Consider the following 19,337-nt stretch of genomic DNA (forward strand, 5'->3'; position numbering starts at 1 on the left):
AAGTTATCATATTTACTATCAGAGTGAATGGAGCTGAACAGAAATGAAAAGAATAAAAAAAACTTTTAAAAAAAAACATGAGTCATTTTCCTACAACTTCACAATCGGTCACTCCTCTCCGTGTTGAAGTATCCACATAACTCAATAAAATACTTTAAACTGGCGGTCGTAATGCAATAAAAAGTGGAAAAGTTCAACAAGTCTCAGCACTTTTTTTGAGGGCCTGTAAATAAGAGTACTTTAAAAGAGGTATAAATATTTAAGGTAATTTGGTATAAAATTTAAAGTAAAGCCTCTTTTCTTTTTGGTTTATATGATCAAATATTGCTCATTCAACCATCTGGACTGTTTTATTGTTCCCATTTCTGGCCGACCTCAGCTCAACGGGTGAAGGATCAGATCCAAGAGAACACAGTAGAGCTAAACTCAACTCTCTGCTCCCGATTCCTCACTGCTGTTTGTATCAGACGACATATCCTGGTGGTTTATGGGGCATTTAGTGACTGGAGCAGCTCTCTGAGGTGTTGCTGGTCTGTGAAACCTGGGCAGCTCATCACGTCCTCTGGTTCCACTCTGTCGATCGCTCCACAAGCAAAACAAAAATTGCAACATACTGCATATATGGAAGAAAATCATTGCGACAACATCATCTTACGTGAATACAGTTTTTCATTAGGGACTGATCAGAGCTGGTGGGAAGATAGAAGGAGCTAAAGAAAGGGAAAAGCCATCATGAAACCTGTTGGAGGTTGCAGTGGACCTGTCCAAACTGACTGAGCTTGTATTATTTTGTAAAGAATGTGAGGAAATTCAACCTCTGGATGCTGGTAAAGAAACACCTCAACAGACACACGGCAGTGATTGCAACAAAATATAATGCACGTCACACTTTTCTCTCTTTTTTGTTGTAAAAGAAACAGAAAACTAAAGTCTGATCCACAATGCATGCCTAATAGCTGTACTTTCTCCCACCTGAGCTCTACTATTGCCATGCTAATAAGGTGATTTTCCAATTCTAGGAGTGGCAGTGGGTTTTAGTTCATTCATGCAAACGGAAACCATGCAAAAGTTTGAAAACAAACCGTGTATTATTTCTCCCTCCACTTCACAGGTTTGCGCTAACGTGTGTTGGAGTATCACACTCAGTCCCAATGAAATACATGAGTCTTTGTTGAAAAAGTCAGAATAGTTTTTCAACGCACTGTAAAGGAATCGGTAGTCCAACAGCGACATCTAGCGGCGACAACTGGAAACTGCGTCACTTGAAACGTTCAAGTCGCTCCCTTTTACTAAATAATGAAACTTTATCTTCAGGATCGGATTGATATCATATTGATAATTGTTTTTGCTTAAAAAAATAGTAAATTATGTCGAAGCATTTGTGGAAACTTTTCACACTCGTGTTTCGGGGACATTTTAGACCACATTCCTGCGTTGTGACCCGGCGACAGCTGAGAGAGGAGAGGGAAGGGAGGGGATCACCGCGGAGCTCCTCCTCCTCCTCCAGCCGGCTGACGTCACCACGGCTGCAGGACCGGAGCAACTCGGCACCAAGAGCCACAGCAGCTGGGCTGCAATCCCCGCCACCTCCCTCTCCGTGCCGTGGGAAGACTCGCCGCAGCAGCCAGGAGCTTCCCGTCATTTGTCACGGCGACAGACATGGCCTCCGACGGCATGGACGAGCGCTCTCCGCTGCTGTCGGCCCCCAACTCGGAGAACGTGACCCCCACGGCTCCCCCGTACCTGCAGGACTCAAGTCCCCGAGGTAAACACAGCCTGCGGATCCTCCACTCCCCCCCACGGCCCTCCACACTCTCCCTAGATTTCTGCCTGCCTGCATGCATGCTGAATCATTTTCAGGGCGTATCGGGTTTGTGCGTAAATAAATCGGAGCCAGGCGCAGCGAGGCAAGGGCATCGGCTGGAAATCCGACGGCAGCTGACACAAAGGTGGAGCTTGGACTGTGAGAACTGGAGCAGTGGGTTAGAGACGAGAGGGGCCTACAATAACACCAACCGGGTTTTAGAGCAGAAATGCTTGCGTCACGACTCCCCGAGCATTGGGGGTGTTTGCAGGATGACAACAGTGGTACTAATAGGAAGAAAATGTGTGAATCCAGCTTTGAATGTAGGCGTCAGTGTTGTGTGTTTACGGGGAGAGAGTTGAGGCACTGCAGATGAAGTCAGGCCACCAGCCTTTTGTCCCAGATGTGTCCTTTTAAAAATGAGAAGAAATGAGTGAGCTACCACCTTGAAGAAAGCAGATGCTTGTTTGCTTGTCTGTACGAAAAGAAAACATGCAAATAGCAAGATAATCGGTGTCAGTATTCAACAGATAGTTTCAGTGGTCTGAGTGTTTGATACAGTAGATGGCTTGAAGATGTGAAATGGAGATGTATAGTATATTGACCAAAGAGTGGAGTCAAACCATTTTTTCCTTGTCAGCCCTGAACAGTGATCAGCAGATCAAATACTGAAAAGTCAGATTTTTTTAAACCCCCCTTTTCATTATGTTTATCTAGATACAAAACCCAGATTTTCTATAGATTAATGGCGCTCCGGCGTGGAGTCCTCTATCCTCTCAGTCAGGAAATGATCACTCCAATCTGTCATGATTACTAGACAATTTGTGATTGCTGATTCACCAGTCGGTCTGCCAATTCCCCCTCATTTGGCTCCGATAGGTGATGATCAGTTCAAGCACTTAAACGTCTTCAATAAATGCGTCAAAAATAAGAACTCATACTATTTTTTTTTGCCCTATAAACTCATAAGCCATCAGCAAAGATAGTTAGTTCTCTCTCCTTTGTGACAAGGATTGATAATCTAATCTAATAATTTTCAGAGATGAAGTTCTGTTAGATCAAAAATGTGCCTCAAAGCTGGACGAATCCGTGTTCGCTGGTTATCCACTAATCGCATTTCTGCACAAAATATCCCTTTAACAGTATGAATTTAATTATAACTTGCTGTAAAATGATAAGAATTTGTTAGGGACGCCGAATATATCAGCACCAACATTGCTGGTGTTAGTCATTTTTTAACGTATCGGTATTGGTCATGTATTTATGGTTGCCATGTGTTTCAGAAGGGGGTATTTTTTATTTTTTTGTCAGTGTTCAGAAACGCTACCAAACATTTTCCCGCAGACTTGCGGAACACACATAAACACCCTTTGAAGTTGGAGTATGATGAAGAACATAATTAAAGACAAAAATGGGCAACGAGAATGTCACTCAAGAACTCATTCAGTTGACTTATGCCTTATGTGATGTCATTAGGGGGTGCTTTAATGTCTAATCTTGTTATTATTTTGATTGTGATCTTGATCGATCAACAATTGACTAAAACATCCGAAAATGAGTCGCAAAAATGTGTTTTATGGGAGATAAAATATATCTGAAGTGTGTGTGAAGGATCTTAAAGAGACGTTTAGCTAGCAGCTTTAAAACTTGAGTAAAATGTGATTGCACATGTGCACATTCTCTTCCGCATTGTTGGCTTTATTTAAACCGCAACCCCCCCCTCCGTCCAGATCAGAGTCTCAGTGATTGCTTTCTTCATAACAGAGAAGTCCATTTAGCGTTTGCCTGGTTTCCCTCGGCGTGAGGGTTCATGCGCTGTTGTTTTTGTGCCCTGCAACAATGCAGCTTGCTGTACAGAAACTAAATGAACGAAATCTGTGACCGGATGAATTTCAGGAGTTCGGGGAAAAAGTGCTCTAATCCTGCCAAATTCATACTTCACCGTTGGATTAATCACACAGACTTTAAGGATCTATGAAGCGACAGTCTGTTTGTGCAAGAGTGGCTGGGTAAACTCCTAAATGAATGTTATCTTAAATTATTATTTCTTGGCCTATTTTCTCTGTCCTCTCTGCTGCTCGGATTATCTGGTAATTCCACTCTAAAATTTGCTGGCCGATAATCAGCCAATTTGTTAGGCGGATTACTTTCGTCTAAACCGTGATGGCATTTTAAAACAAAACGACTGCGATGACCAAAAAACCAGCTGCATTTAAGGGATTGCGTGAAAAGGACAGAATTTGTTCCTTTCTCTTTGTTTTTGTGCTCAAACTGAAATCGAGTAGAGATCTGTTGCGTTTGTTTCAATTGTTTTAAGGGGACGGAAGAAAGTCTACCTGTTTGAGTTTTGATAATCTGCTTGTTTTATGCACTTCATGCACTGAATGCAACAACTTAAATCACACAGACAGTCAGTTCCCATGCGGACACAATAGAGTTGGTCTAAAGTCTAGATACAAGCACTCTGCTGTTACTGGAGTTTACTGTTTAGGCTTTAGGTTTGGCTGATGAGCTTAACTGAAATGTAAAAAAATAAATAAGACGGACCTGTTTGAGAACAGGTTTGCGTACTGTTCTCTCATTGATTGCACGTGCTAATTTGTGTTTCCGTAATGGCACTCAAAAGTATCCAACCCATGACTTTCCATAAAGCACAAACAAGGGTGAGAAATAAATGCAATTTTGTTTTATGTATTTATTTATTTATTTTCATTTCTGGTTAACTTTAAGTAAATAAATAGATTATTGTTCAATTGAATTTTCTCAGTTTGTTTTTCACAATAAAATAAATCTAAGACTTCAATAAAAACATGTTTTTTTTTACTGATTAACATTTTATTATTGATTTGTAGCCTTATAAATTATATTTGAACAAAACAAAGGTCACAAGGAGTCTTTAATAATCCGGGTTTAGTGAAGGATAATCCAGTCCTGATCTGACATTGTTTTAGATTTTGAAATAGAGCTGATATGAGTCAGTTCAGATGCCAAAAAAAAAAAATAGTAATAATAATAATAATAATAATTGTTACTTCTCCGCTGAATGGAAAGTCAATCAGACTTTAGTGTTGCTTCATATTTTGTGCAATACATACTACTGAACACTAAAATACTCCTGTTAGATTTGAAAATAATTATCATTTTACCAAAAAGTTTGTTTCTGATAGGAAATGTATGTCAAAAAGAGGGATCTGAATTTGAGATATAAATGGCATTATTAATAAAATGTATTATTATTATTATTATTATTATTATTATTATTATTATTATAAAAATATTAAAAGAAAGTCAAAGCAGAAAAAAGTTTGGGAATTCTTTTCTTTTTTAGTCTTTTTGCTTAAAAAATAAACATTAAATATCACTTATAAACTTCTTAATAATCAATTGGAAAACTGTGATTACAGCAGTGAGCTTTCCTATTATTTCTGTACAGCTTTTGATGTTTCCATCAGTATTTGGATGACGAGCTCTTGGTCTTTGTGGTTGTAAGGTCTTCCTGCAATCACTCTACTCTTTGGCTCGTCTCGGTTAGATTTAAGTTGGGATCCTCCCTGAGTCACTCCAAAATGTTGATATTACTTCCAGTCTGTAGAAACATTCTGACCAAACTAGGAGATTGCTCTGAATAAAACTCTTGTTGTGTATGAATGATTTTTGGGTTTATTTTTACTTGTTTTCAGCGTTGATGTCACACGTTTAGTCTCCTTGTTACCAGCTGAACATTTAGCCCAACTAAATGTTCTTTAGGCAGGAATGAGTTGACGTTATTTTGCAAATGGAGTAATTTTATACTCAAAAAGTTTGAGTACGAAATGGCAAGTGAATAAAATAACCAACACTTACTGAAGCCTTGCTCTCTCTTGTAGCTATTTGAAAAAAAAAAAATAAAAAATCCCACATGCCACCAAAGAAACACATTTTTCTGTAGCTTGTTGCATCTCTGTGCCTCTTTTGCCTCAGTGATACTAAAAACAGGTTATTTTGAGTTATCTGTCCTCATTCGAAACTTCCATACTGAAGAGTGGTGCAGCTGGCAGAGCCTGTTAGCGTTTGGGTGTGATGTGTTCACTGACCAGGAAAAATCAGTCTTCTAGTCAGACACTTTGTAAAATACTGCAAATTAATTTTAGCCACACTCTATCCTCACTGTATTGCTTCCATTTAAGACAAACCTGGAAATGCTAATTATGCTAAAATAATTAGCATAGTCACAATTATACCTTTTGAAGCAATTTGAGGCCATAATATACAACTTGTTTTTACAATATTATATAAATTTAAAAAAATAAAAAAATATTTTTACAGCCTTAGTTTTGGTGGACGCCAGGTGTTTTATCTATATTGTTTTGCCACAAACTTTAAGTCTTACTATAATAAAGGCTGGGGCCTTTAAACGGGGTGATGTGGGTTGCATGTTGTGGTAATGCCGCCTGTGGTTCTAATGGGTTGTCTTCTTGTCTTACTTCTGGCTCAGAGGACACACAGAGAGGAAATCCATAATGGGTGGATTCACTTTCAGACATGCATTAGCACCATATCTGTGCAAAAATACCAAGAGGGAGAGGTGGAAGCAAAATCAGGCCCGAACTGAGACAGCTGAGACAGAAAGAGAAGGAATCATCTTGGATCTTAGTCAGTTTTTAAATCTGTATTATTGCACAGCATGTCCTGTTGGAGTATTTTGCAGGGATTATTTTCTTTTTTTTTTTTTTTTTACAAATGAGCGTGTCTGCACTACCTAGGAGCGCCTCGTCTGTGGCCTGCTCTAGTTGTAATTCTAGCCAGGATTATTTAAATGTTGGCAGGGAGTCCCATCTGTCCCTGTGGTTGTAACTGACTGGGAGCCAAGTGTCAGAATCCATTTACCTGCTGAAGACGAGGACGAAACACGCAGGGGACACTTCTCAGGAAATATGAGCATATGTTATTTTATTTTAATTGTTTTTTTTTTCTTATGGACAATAAATGGACACAATTACAGTGTTGCACAAAGACACAAGTAATGTTTAGATGGTGCAAAGAGAGGTTTGAGTGATTTGGGGTTTTGCACATGTGCACTTATGTTTGTAATTTGTTTTATAAACATTAAGACAAAAACAAATATATACCTTTGAGTAAAGATGAATATGGCCAGTTTAATTTTGATTTGATCATGTTTGTCATTTGGATTAAAAAGAAGAGTTACTGTGACATCAACCAGCATCGTGCACTTGGATGATTTTTCTTTGAATTAAAACATCAGATAAAAGTTAAACACTTATGTGGATAAATTGTATTCATCTTGCGATTCCTCCTTTTTTTTTGTTAAATTAAAAACCTGTTAAAGATAAGGATGTAAATAGAAGAGTGCAAATGTGTTTTAGTCCTCAAAAAAGAGAATTGATCAAAAATCTGAGTCGGATTTCAGACCCCAAAAGGAAACTGCAAACAGGAATCAGAACTGTAAGGCCTTCATCTGTCACTCTCTGGTTTTGACAATCAGTTCACTAAGGATTGATATTTTCATATTTGTAGAAAGGAAACTGTCACAAAAGGTGAAAAACACTGTCTTTTGTACATTTTAGTCTTATTTCTATAACCACCCAGTGAAAATCTTTATTTTAAAATAATATTGTTAAAAATACAGTCACAAAAAAGCAGACTCTCCCATTTCATTTCAGAAGTTTGAACAATCAAAAATGCGTTTTTGACATTTTCAAATAAGTTGGTAGCTTATTCTAGAAAGGCTTCTGCTCCTTTAATTTGACACATTTCACAATTTTTATATTAGCAGGATTAGTTAGTACGGACTAATATTGATTGAATTGTTTACATGAAAAGCTTTCTAAGCTAAAATGAACTGAAATCTGATCTGAATGAATCAGATCAGATTTCTATCCTAAAATTAAAGGGCCATTTTCTCAAACAGTTCAATTATAAATGAGTTCAAACAGCAGATAAAAAAAAAAAAAGCTTTATAAACCTCTACGATAAACTTAAAAAAACACAATCCTCCACTCAGTTCTCCTAACATCAAAACCCACAAATTTTTTATGAAACTTCTCTGAAATCTGAGTTCGGAGGGAGTCAGATAGTTGATGATGCTGCTGCTGTGTGTGTCAGATGCATGCCACTAACAGCTGGGTTGTGTGTGTCCTCCTTGTCCTCCTCTCTCTCTGAAAGCCGAACTACCTCCTCCTTACACAGCCATCGCCAGCCCCGACGCCGGCGGCGTGCCCGTCATCAGCTGCCGCGTCTGCCAGTCCATCATCAATCTGGACGGGAAGCTGCACCAGCACGTCGTGAAGTGCACGGTCTGCAACGAAGCAACGGTGAGCCGAGGGAGGAGATGGAGTGAAAATCTGAAAAGTGTGGCGGGAACGTTTATTTACCTCTCTCTAAGTCGACTCTTTATGAAAAGAGATTTTGGTGGAGTTACGCTAACTGCTGTGCAAATCCAGCTGCTGAAATTGTGACTTAAAGTGATATTCATGATATTTTGTGCTACTGTTGTGATAATGATAAAAAGTGACAATAAAAACGTATTTTTATTTTTTTTTTGCTTCTTTTTGGGTAGATGTGTGGCTGTGACTGCATCACACAGCAGTCAGACCTCATGGGAGAAAAAAAAGTAACGTCTCTTTAGGACACCAGTCACATAAAGTATGATTTGTATCACTAAACTGAACACAGTAACTTCATTTAATCATATTTTCAAACTTATTGATACTCTCAATTAAAAAAAAAAAAACAAGCGTGTCTTTTTTTACTTTTTTTTTTTTACCTTTTTGAATTTCTGCACAACTTTCTCTCTGACATATCGGGAGCATTCTTTGGTCTTTATGTTTTCTTAAAAACATCTGAGCCCTTCACAAAGCATCTGTACTCATGCTGGCAATAAATCATGTAAAGGTGGACTCGTTTTACTAATAAAGGGATTTTTTTAAAAGTCTGTTGGATAAAGGAGGTTCAAATATATATGGTATGTCTGAGTCTGTGGTTGTGATGTAATAAAATGGGTATGAGCTGCATTAATTTTACTTCTGTAGGGATTAAAGTGCAGACTACACTTATTCCACATTCCTTCAGTCTGCTGAGGACTGACTAATAACAAAAGCTCATCAGGAAGCAGAAATAAAGAAGCGAAAGTAAATTTGTCACTATAAAGTTTGATTAAAACCATCACAATGCAATGCTAATATGAAGTGAAACTATTCCTTTGCTGTCTGTCACTGAGCAAATAAGAAACGGTAAATCAAACACGATGGTTTGATTTGACATGTAGAAAGTAAACATGTTTTTCTTAAACAAACTTCAGGATAAATTCAGCCTTCATATCTGAAAAAAAAAAAATCAGTATCTGTGTGTTTATGAGCTGTTTCTGTGTGTTCTCGCTAAGCCCATCAAGAACCCCCCTACAGGGAAGAAGTATGTGAGGTGTCCCTGTAACTGCCTGCTGATCTGTAAAGACACATCCAGGAGGATAGGATGTCCTCGACCAAACTGGTTAGCAACAGATTCATTCATTTAGTTTCACCTCATTTGCTAATGGGATCATTACCTGCCTATTTGTTATTATCTAATACAGAGGGAGGAAAAAAAAACATTTTGGTAATAAATAACTTTCTGGTAGACAAAAAAAAAGTAGACATGAGAAATTATATTTATTGTTTCTATATTTACAAAGACATTAAGGAACAGGCATTGTTTTTTTTTTTTTTTTAATGAGCAGGGTTAGCATAATTTTTATTTTCCTGCAAGAAAAGATGTTTGAACTGATGTACTATGAAACCATACTGTTATTTAGAAAGTGAACCCTGTATGGAATAATGAGATTATGCTGCTGTCTGCATTTTTATTTTCAAAACGTTTGTTTAAACTGCTGGTGGTTGTTGCAAAAACCTGCAGCAGCAGCAGATAGTAACAGGAATTCACCCACAATTCAATATATTAAGTGCTTAAAAAATAAAATGTGATATATTTAATCAAAATATCAATATTTATTTCATTCATAACAATGTTAAGTTGAAGAGTTTACTTTTACTTGAGCAATAACAAAAGTACATAATAGTGTTCAGCTATGTGTTTGTTTAGGTGTTTTTCCATTTATTGACTTTCTCGAATCCTGAACTTTTGCGACTGCTCCTTTTTTTTTTTTCTTTTTTTTTGCAGCAGACGCATCATCAACCTGAGCCCGGTGATGGTGATCCCCGAAGAGCAGCCCGCGCAGCCGGCGCTGCCCATCCAACCCGAGGGGATGAGGGTGGTGTGTGGTCACTGTGGAAACACCTTCCTGGTACGGAAACCCACAGACAAACACGCCCAGTTGGCTGCAGATACGTTAAAGTTGTTCTGCTGCTGTTACTGTTGTGCATAGACGTCATTTCGACAGCCTCGTTGCACATTGGCTTATGCTTTTGATTGTATCCTGAGCAATTTGTCTGAAAAATAAATCTGCTTGGAGGAAATTAAGCAGCATAAAAAAAGTCGTAAATTTTTTTATCACAGCACGTTTTGAATAATTATCCCATTCAGTCTTCTCTGGTGGGAGATTTTTAGAATCCCTCACATTATTTTATCTTGAGTATCTGTTGCATTGTAAAAGCACCTCATGTCATCTATTGAGAATTAAGTTTTGGCTCTGCTGAAATCCAAATGATTTCACTCCACATGAAGATGACGTATAAAATCTGACTGAATCTTCAGCCTTTCTTTACACTTGATAAAAACCTTAGCTCCATTTAAAATGGAGAACACCCACATCATGATGCTGCCACCACTTTGTTTCACTGTGGATGCCGGATTCCTTCTGGTGACCTGTGAGGTCAGAAGGTGGAGAACGGAAAACATTTCCCCACATTTTCAAAGTGTAATCCATTCAGGTATCATACTTCATTTTTCATTTTCAGCATAGAGAAATGTCAAAGTTTCTGAACTTTATTAACTTTTCCAAGGCCTTTTTAATATTGAGAATTTAAGAATTTCTGAAAAAGTTTCTTTACATTGATTGATTGATTAAGTGATGATGCCTTTTACGTTTGCCTTTGCTTCATCAAAGTTAAACTTTGTGTTAAACTCACTGTTAGCTTTGATGTTTGAGAGATTTCCAGAGGTAAATGCAACCTTAGAAATTTTACAGCTTCCTAGACACCAACACTCACATTATTCCATAATTTTTAAGTCATACAGATAATGAAACCCAATCATTATTATAGTTTAATATTGAGTAGGCTATTCAAAGTGCCAGAAAATGCAGAAATCTTCATTATAGATATGTGCATATGTGAAATAGAACAGATCCATGTGTTTTTCATCAGAAAATGATTATGTGTATCAAGCTAACTAAACTCCTTTCTCGTTTAGCTGCCAGCCCTCGTCTAATTTTTATTTTATTTATGGTGGCTTTTCTTAATAGCCCATGATATAAACAATATATCATTCTATGTATTTATTGTTTCCTTCTCTATGCTGATATGTTTGTAAAATGAAATCATTTTGATTCATTTGTAATCTACTACAGCAAACTACGGTTTTATCTAGAAGCTGCAAATGTCAGGAAAATCCAACTTGGACAACTGAACTTTATTTACAGTTAATCATTAAATGACTGGCTGACGTGAACTCCTGAGTACTGAAACTAAACCAGAAGGACTCTCTCAAAATTCTAGCTTTAATAGCTTTGACTATTCTTATGTTTTATATTTTCCCCTCAAATTGTGCAGGATAAACGTCATTTTTAAATATGGAAAATGTTTGTCATGTAAAGCTTGTGCTTTTTTATGTCTACACTACAGTAGAACCAACTTATTTATCAGTGGAAAACTAATGACTTTTAAAATAGTTATAAAAGCAAGATTGGGGTATTTTACTTTTTCAAGTGATCTCAGTGTTTTATTTGTCCTCTACGTCTCCGACTAGAAGCCACACAAAACTTTATTTTTGTATAGTAGTTCTCACTACTATACAACTTTATTTACCGTATTTTCCGGACTATAGAGCGCACCATACTATAAGCCGCAACTACATATTTTTTTGAAAAAAAAAAAAAAAAAGAAATAAAAATAAAAAACAAAACAAACAAACAAAAAAAAAACTGGAAACCTACACATACAAGCCACACCGGGCCATAAGCCGCTGGTATCTCCACCGCTCTCTGTTTTCCATAAGGACCCAGCAGAGGGCAGCAGAGGACTGGGTCCTAATAATCCTGCTGGAATTATCAAGGCCGCAGCCCTCTGTCTCCTTCAACTAAAAAGCTGCATCATATGAGTTTGAAGAAATTTCTCCGTCGTGCCTGCTGCTAACATACGCTTGCTCTAAATGAAAATTAGCACTTTCTTCTTTGATTTCCAATTTTGACTTCCAATGATTCACTTCCTGCTAAAGAGCCCCCTGGTGGTTGAAGAAAAAATACACAGAAAAGCCGCACCGGGCTTCAAAGCGTGGGGAAAAAGTAGCGGCTTATAGTCCGAAAAATACGGTAGTCTATGCTCACTTTCATTAACTTTGTCACAAAAATGTGCAGATACAAGGCCACCATTTCATAGATGCATATTTCTTAACGTCTGCGCATTGTCACCTGCGGCCTGTAGGGCAGCGAGGACGCCAGGTCATCTCAGCCGATGTCTGGTCTCCCCAGCGACGGCTCTCCTCCAGCACAGCAAGAGGTTGAAAAAGACCTGATCTTACCTGTGGACATATTAACAACAGCCTAACATCTGTTTCAGTCTGTGGCTTTCTTCACGCTCACAATACCACTCTGTGCACATGTGGCTTCCAGAGAAATTATTAATTTAAAAAAGAAATAAGGTTGATGTGTAAATGCAGAAATTTCTCAACCTCCGTTGAAAATTGCTGCTTACACTAATGAAAATAATTTTTTTTTAAATAAATGTCATTCTTTCACTGAAGCCGCATGTCTAAGAGGTAAACGTTGCACATCTGTTAACAGGTTAATTATGTTCCATTATTGTGCTCCAGGCTGTTATTAATGATTTTATTTCTACTTTTAAAGGTCCCAGATAAAATCTCAACTAATACACAGCTACATAAATTAAATCTGAATTATTTGAGGTGCTAACTTTAACAATAAATAGTTGCAAACCTTCAAAACAGATCATTTGAAATCAGTCCCAGGAAGATTTGTGCTGATTTGTGTCTAAAACAAGAGTAGCATTGTAGTATGTTTACATATCCTTTAAAGCTCAAATTAAACAATTGTTTTTATTTTGTCTCCACAGTGGATGGAGCTTCGATTTAACACACTAGCCAAGTGTCCCCACTGCAAAAAAATGTGAGTCTGCTGGAATATGTACAATGATCAGGACACATTTCTTTACAATTCATGTTTTCCGATGTGCACATGTTTTGCAAAATGTTTAATGTCTTAAAATGTTGGAAAATATGCTAATGTGTTTATTAAAGCCCAGGTGTAGTTGCTGACATGTTTGTGAATGTTTAAACATATTGGGGAACATTAGCAAACATTGCTAACTTAATTATGATTTAATACCAACATGTTTGCTCATATCCAAACATTAATTTTACCAAATATTCTAATCTTTTAAAAAAATCTGTTTGAAAATGACCAAATAATCTGATTGGCTCCAACATTAGTAAATATGCTAGCTGACATTAGTAAATGTTGCTAAGGTAATTATGCTAACATGTTCACAATTACTGAAAATGATCAAACTTCTTTGCATATAAACGTGTTAAAGATGTTGTTAAACATGTTGCAATTGCTATTTTTACCATGTTGAATGTTTGTTAGCATGTTGGAGCAATAGCATATATATATGCCAACACATTTCCCAATACCCAGTTAGCAAACATGCTTGAACATTAGCATGTTCAAGGTTTTTAATGTTTAATGCGTTTTAATAGTAGCTCCTAAAGGGTGTTCATGTGATGTAAAGAGATTTAAACAGACAAGCCAAAAAAATAATTTTTTTAAGTCTCAGCTGTCACACTTTGCATTTAAGGCAACCATGCTGGATTCATTTAGTTCACTCTCAACTTGAAGGATTTCTTCTTTTTAAAGAAAAAATACAAACATAACAACATATTTCTTTAGCTCCAAATTGTTGAGGAAATTTATTAGCTTGCACAGATTTTAGTTTTGTCAGAAAACTTTATGTAGACATAAAATCCCCAGACATAAATGTGAGCGCCACATTTCTTTGGCGCTGTAATCAAACGCTTTCTTAAAGGGTAAACCTGCTGCAGTCGGATTCTTTAGAGGTCTGGATTTGCAGAGGAGGGGAAGCTAATCTAGACGTGTGACAGGAATTATAAAGGGCGGACTCGCATGTGGTGGTAGTAAGGTTGGCTGGTCACAAGATGAAGAAGTGGTGTTGGAGCAATCAGTGGTGTTTGTTGAGAGAAATGATAAGGAACTGCTTTGGAGCTTCTTGCCCAATGCAGTTTGATTGTTTGTGGAAAAACAAAACACTGCATCTTTTTTGGGGTTTTTTTTTGGTATTTTTTCTGTATTTTTTACATAATGTCAGGTTTCTAGAGAGGTAGCTGGGACTAGTAATAAAACCTTTAAGGACATTCACTTTTAAGGAATCTTTAATCTAGTTTGTCCTGAATATTGTTACATAAATATGCTTTTCAAAGACTTTCTTTCTGGCTGAGATGCACGCAAATCTTTAACAGATGTTAATAATTGTCTGGATGCTGAACTGTTTTGAGAATTAAAGGTGAGAAAGCATGTTGGTCTCATTTCTGCAGCCGCGGGCCTCTAAATGTTGATAAAAAGAAGAAGTGAGCCAGTAGAGATAAAAATAACAAGTCCAGACTTTACTGCAACATGTTGTTGGTTTTTACACTCGGACTAATCGTAATGTTTTGTGGAAAAATCCAAATAGATATTTTTCCATCAGTTCTGATAGGAACTTAAAAAAAAAATAATTTTCTTAATATTTTAATCAGGTTTTTTGTTAGATTTTGCAACATTTTCAGAAACTGGTAGGAAATCTGATTTAAATGAGATATTTTAATGTAGTCTAGCATATAATGAGTTTAGAGTAAGTTAAAAAAATAACTAATATTGTCCTGTTTATATTTGCTTAAACTAATCTGTATTTTTTCTACAAATAATATTCTCAAATGCAAGATGTTTGAGCAAAAAAAACAAAGATCAAAATTAAAACAGTTACAAGAATCAAACATGGTAAAAAGGAAAGTGGAATTTAAGATGCTGCATCGTTTTAAAGCTGAAGTTCCCTAGTTACGCTCACCGTCATTAAGTCATTTACTGTCTGTTCCCACATTTTACTTTCAGATTGTCTGGCTGGAAATGGTGGGGAGGGGGATTCCAGTTGTTCTTTTATTTAGAGGATCTAGAAAGAAAGCAGAAAGCTGGACGATGAACTGGAGACGTAATGTGGCGAGGTTTAAAAGCAGGTTGAAGGCTAGAAGTCAGGTGATCAGCCCCCCTAGGCGATCTGAAATTTCAGCGATCCTTCAAGAATGCTCCAGTCCAGTCACATGAGGGGCATGTGAGCGAAGAGAAGGGGAGGAAAGGAAAGTTAGAATGATGCAAGGACAAAACAGGATGCCAGTCTGCTGCTTGAGGCCAGTTGACTCCTCTTATTTGTGCTTGCATTGGGTCTGGTTGATATCTGCTCGTTTATGCTGCTCATGTGACAGTTCTCATGTGCAAAAAGGATTTTCTTTTTCTCACATGATCACCGGGATGCTGATGTTTGGTTCAGTCGCATAATAACATGAATATTTTCCAGTTTTTTGTTCTAATCCTTTATTCATAGGAGTTTTCTCATAAATAAAATGAACCTCTTTATTTTTAATCAGACTTTTCTCATGCTGACTCTGTTTTCTACTTTGCTTCCTGCAGATCGTCTGTTGGCAGCGCTCTCCCTAGGAGGCGCTGTTGTGCTTATATAACTATAGGAATGATCTGCATTTTCATTGGAGTGGGTTTAACAGTAAGTATGTCCTGCTCTTTTCATTGTTGTTGTTGTTGTCTTTTTTGCAATATGCAGTGACAAAAACGCACTTTTCATAGTAGAAAAATAACTAGAAGCACTCTATATACAGCTCTGGAAAAAATTAAGACACCACTTAATTTGATCAGTTTCTCTGATTTTACTCTTTATAGGAAAATGTTTGAGTAAATTGAACATTGTTCTTTTATTCTACAAAACTACTGACAACATGTCTCTGAAATTCCAAGCAAACATTTCGTATTTATTAGCAGAAAATAAGAAATGGTCAAAATAACAAAAACAATGCAGTGCTTTCAGACCTCAAATAATGCAAAGAAAAGAAGTTCATATTAATTTTGAAACAGCAATACTAATGTTTCAACTCAGGAAGAGTTCAGAGATCAATATTTGGCGGAATAACCATGAGGTTTCCAATGGGGTTCAGTGCAGTGGTCTCTTCATGTTTTCCAGATCTGCATGTTGGTTGCCATAGAAGGACAGATATCAGTGTTTTGGGAGGAAAAATGACATTAATGTTCACAGATCCTGCACTGCATAAACACAAAATCTTACCAAGTACTTTTGGTCTAGTTTCTGGTGCAATATCTTAGTCCACTTGAAATAAATCAGAACTAACTTACAAGTTACTTTTAAACAAACTTGTTTTAAGTCAGCAATTCTTTAATATTGCTGAAAATGTCCTTCTTCCACTAGCAGGTTATTTCACTTATAGCAAAGGAAAAATGTTTTGTTCCAAGTGAAATAATCTACCAGTGGAACTACTAACTAATTTATTATATCAGTATTAAGAAATTAGCTTAAACAAGCTCTTATATCTTGCCTAAAAGTTACTTGTAAGTTAGTTTTGCCTTATTTCAAGTGTACTAAGATATTTGCATTGGAAGATTTTGGGTTTTTTCCAGTGTATCTGACTGAGCTTGAAATAGTTTGTAACGAAGGATGGGGAAAGATTTAGGGAATAGAGAGAGTGGGTTTGCAGCTGTAACTCTAGCTAAGGTGATTCTGTTGATTCATGCACTTAACAGTAATGTACTAATTTTGTTGGTTTATAATAAAAATGTTTTTTTTATATCTTTTATATGTAATTTGTTGTTTTCTTGTGTTCCAACAGGTCGGTACTCGGGACTTTGCCAGACGTTACAACGCCACCTACGTGTCCTGGGCGTTCGCCTACCTGTTGGGTCTCATATGTCTGATACGAGCCTGCTACTGGGGGGCCATCAAAGTCAGCTACCCAGAAAACAGCTTCGCCTAGACCGGGAGCAGCTCAGCGAAGCCAGGCGTGGCCGAAAGTGCAAATTCCTCTTTTATTTTATTTTATTTTTTCCTCTCCATATTCTTCAGATGTTAGAGCAGTCAGGTTGAGTGCAGAAGCAAAGTGTGAAGGAGTGTTTGCTTGGAGAAACATATTCGGGGGGGCATGGGGGGGATGTGTCTCGTCGTTTATGGTGGGAAGGTTTTTGATCCTGCTGTCTGACCAAAGCTGGTACATGTTCAAACCCTGACCAAGACATGCGGATAACCAAGAGTGGGAAAACTTTAAATCTGGATTTTTCCAGATGTTTGAAAGAATACTTGTTTCATAGTTCAAAACTCTGGTTAAATTGAACAGTTTTGAACCTTTCTTTGTCAGCAACAAGCAGTCTTTATCTTCATTTTTATAGCCAGATCCAAATGAGACACCCCTCTCCCTTTTGCACTTCATATTTTATGCAAATAAAATTGTTTTGCTGCTAGTAAAATCCAGCTACTGATAGTTGCACACTCATACTCTATTGCAACCACTCTGACATAGTATTACGTTTCTTTAATTCAGAAAATGATTGACTTTTAAACATGATTGTCATTATTTACCCATGCGTGCCAACTTTGCTGCCCAGTATTAGTCTTGAAAAGTGTCAGATAAATACATTTTTATTGAGATGTTATTTTTGTTCTGTGCCTGCAGCTGTTGAAACCATATTAAAGCAATATCCTCTCCGGGTCATTTTCTGAAACAGTCTTGTAAACTGCTCTACTATTCTCAAATTAATCCCAAAAAACATGCATGTTGCCTCCTTCCTGTCGCTGAGGTGGCGTCTTGCTCCGTTTCAGAGGTAGATCATGGCTGTGAAGTTCCTGTTTTTGCTCCACTGCCTGTGCGTTCGAATGTAAACCGTCCTTCCTCCACTTAGATCGCTGCTCTCCGACCTCCTGTGAACTCTGTGGTACATCCCATCTCTTTATCTCCAGCAGCAGGCACAGTTTGAACCTTATTTTGAATGTGACGATGATGACAAAGTAGGCAAAATTTAGAAAATACCTTGTACATAGTTTGATTTCAGTAAAGGTGAGCAAAGTCGGGCGGAAGGAAAAGATGCTTCATGAGTCTTTTTAAAAACAAATAATTTATCAATAAAATGTTAAAAGTATCTACTTGTCTGTGTTTTTCTTGAAAGGTGTTAGAAGTCTGAAATATGAACTACATTTTTTTTTTTTTTTGACATTTTATCAGGCTGAGTAAGGCTGGCATATGCCAATGATATTCCGTTCCTCTTTATTAAAGCTGCAGTACTGCTAAATTTCCACACGGTGGCGCTGCCTGTAAATATTAACATTAACAGAGCTATGCTTCCAGTTTAAGTCGATCATCACAAACATATCCTGAAATGCGGCGAATGCCATGCAAAAATTATGCCTTGACTCTGTTTAAGTTATGATTCACGGTGAATCTTGAAAGTTTGGCTTCTCCCAAACAAAATCTCTTTAGAAGTAACCTAATTAAAAAAATAAAATAAAATAAAAAATATGTCCACCTGTCTTATTCAATACTGACTAAGTCCAGGTGTTCTGTGACGGCCGCAGAAGTGTGTTAGAGAACATTAGAGAACAAAGAGCATATGCATGTATATATGTATACACTATTCATAATATTAGGTTTTTTATACTAGTTCTTTATGCATGTTTTACTAGTATGTTGACCAACCATGAACTATCCATGTAATAGACATTTATTTAATTGTTTCAACTAACTACTCTTTTTTTCCAACTAACAAAAACCCCAAGAAATGCACACAGAATGCACAACAATATCATCTTTATTAGAGACTTTGTCTCAGTTCAATACATTTAAGACAGAAATGACAGAAATATGGTTTAATGAGCTCTCAGGAGCTGCTACAATTGATAAAATGTCTCTCTAAGATATTCATTTCCTGTCTCTTTCACACACTCATTTAAAGCAAACAACAATAATAATAATATGAACAAAACTCTAAATTCAGACTAAACCTAATTATGAATGTATTCCTAAAACCAGAACGTGATTAGCCCAATGTCCTCACAGAGATATCTAACGAGACAAAAACACAAACATTTCGGCTCTACGCTGGGCGGCGTCACGGCGACCACGGTGACGATGTCGGACCATCAGATGGGTCACTGATGAGCTCACAGCTGTTGGGGGTTAAAGAGCTTCTTCATGAATGAGTGCAAACAGACACACATGAGCTACTGGAGCTACCACTGAACTATGAAGGAACATGGAAAGTCATAAACACTAATCACCATGGCTTCACAAGTAATGTTGCTTCAAGGAG

At 37.2% G+C, this 19,337-nt stretch overlaps 1 protein-coding gene across 2 annotated transcripts; it reads left to right on the top strand.

The window, feature by feature from the left end:
* The first annotated feature begins 1,467 nt into the window (after positions 1-1,467).
* Positions 1,468-17,744, top strand: pip4p2 (phosphatidylinositol-4,5-bisphosphate 4-phosphatase 2). Of its 2 annotated transcripts, XM_016669309.1 has the most exons (8): positions 1,468-1,765; positions 7,967-8,115; positions 9,183-9,289; positions 9,956-10,079; positions 12,376-12,450; positions 13,024-13,076; positions 15,648-15,738; positions 16,871-17,744. In XM_016669309.1, exons 1-8 carry the CDS (start codon positions 1,660-1,662, stop codon positions 17,012-17,014), a joined length of 849 nt encoding a protein of 282 aa, XP_016524795.1. In that variant the 5' UTR covers positions 1,468-1,659; the 3' UTR covers positions 17,015-17,744. The 2 variants fall into 2 exon arrangements, with proteins under 2 accessions (XP_016524795.1, XP_007547803.1); XM_007547741.2 differs by lacking the exon at positions 12,376-12,450 and having other exon boundaries at positions 1,475-1,765.
* Positions 17,745-19,337: the final 1,593 nt, after the last annotated feature.

The sequence above is a fragment of the Poecilia formosa genome, unplaced genomic scaffold, assembly GCF_000485575.1.
Source record: "Poecilia formosa unplaced genomic scaffold, Poecilia_formosa-5.1.2 Scaffold21, whole genome shotgun sequence".
Classification (NCBI taxonomy): domain Eukaryota; kingdom Metazoa; phylum Chordata; class Actinopteri; order Cyprinodontiformes; family Poeciliidae; genus Poecilia; species Poecilia formosa.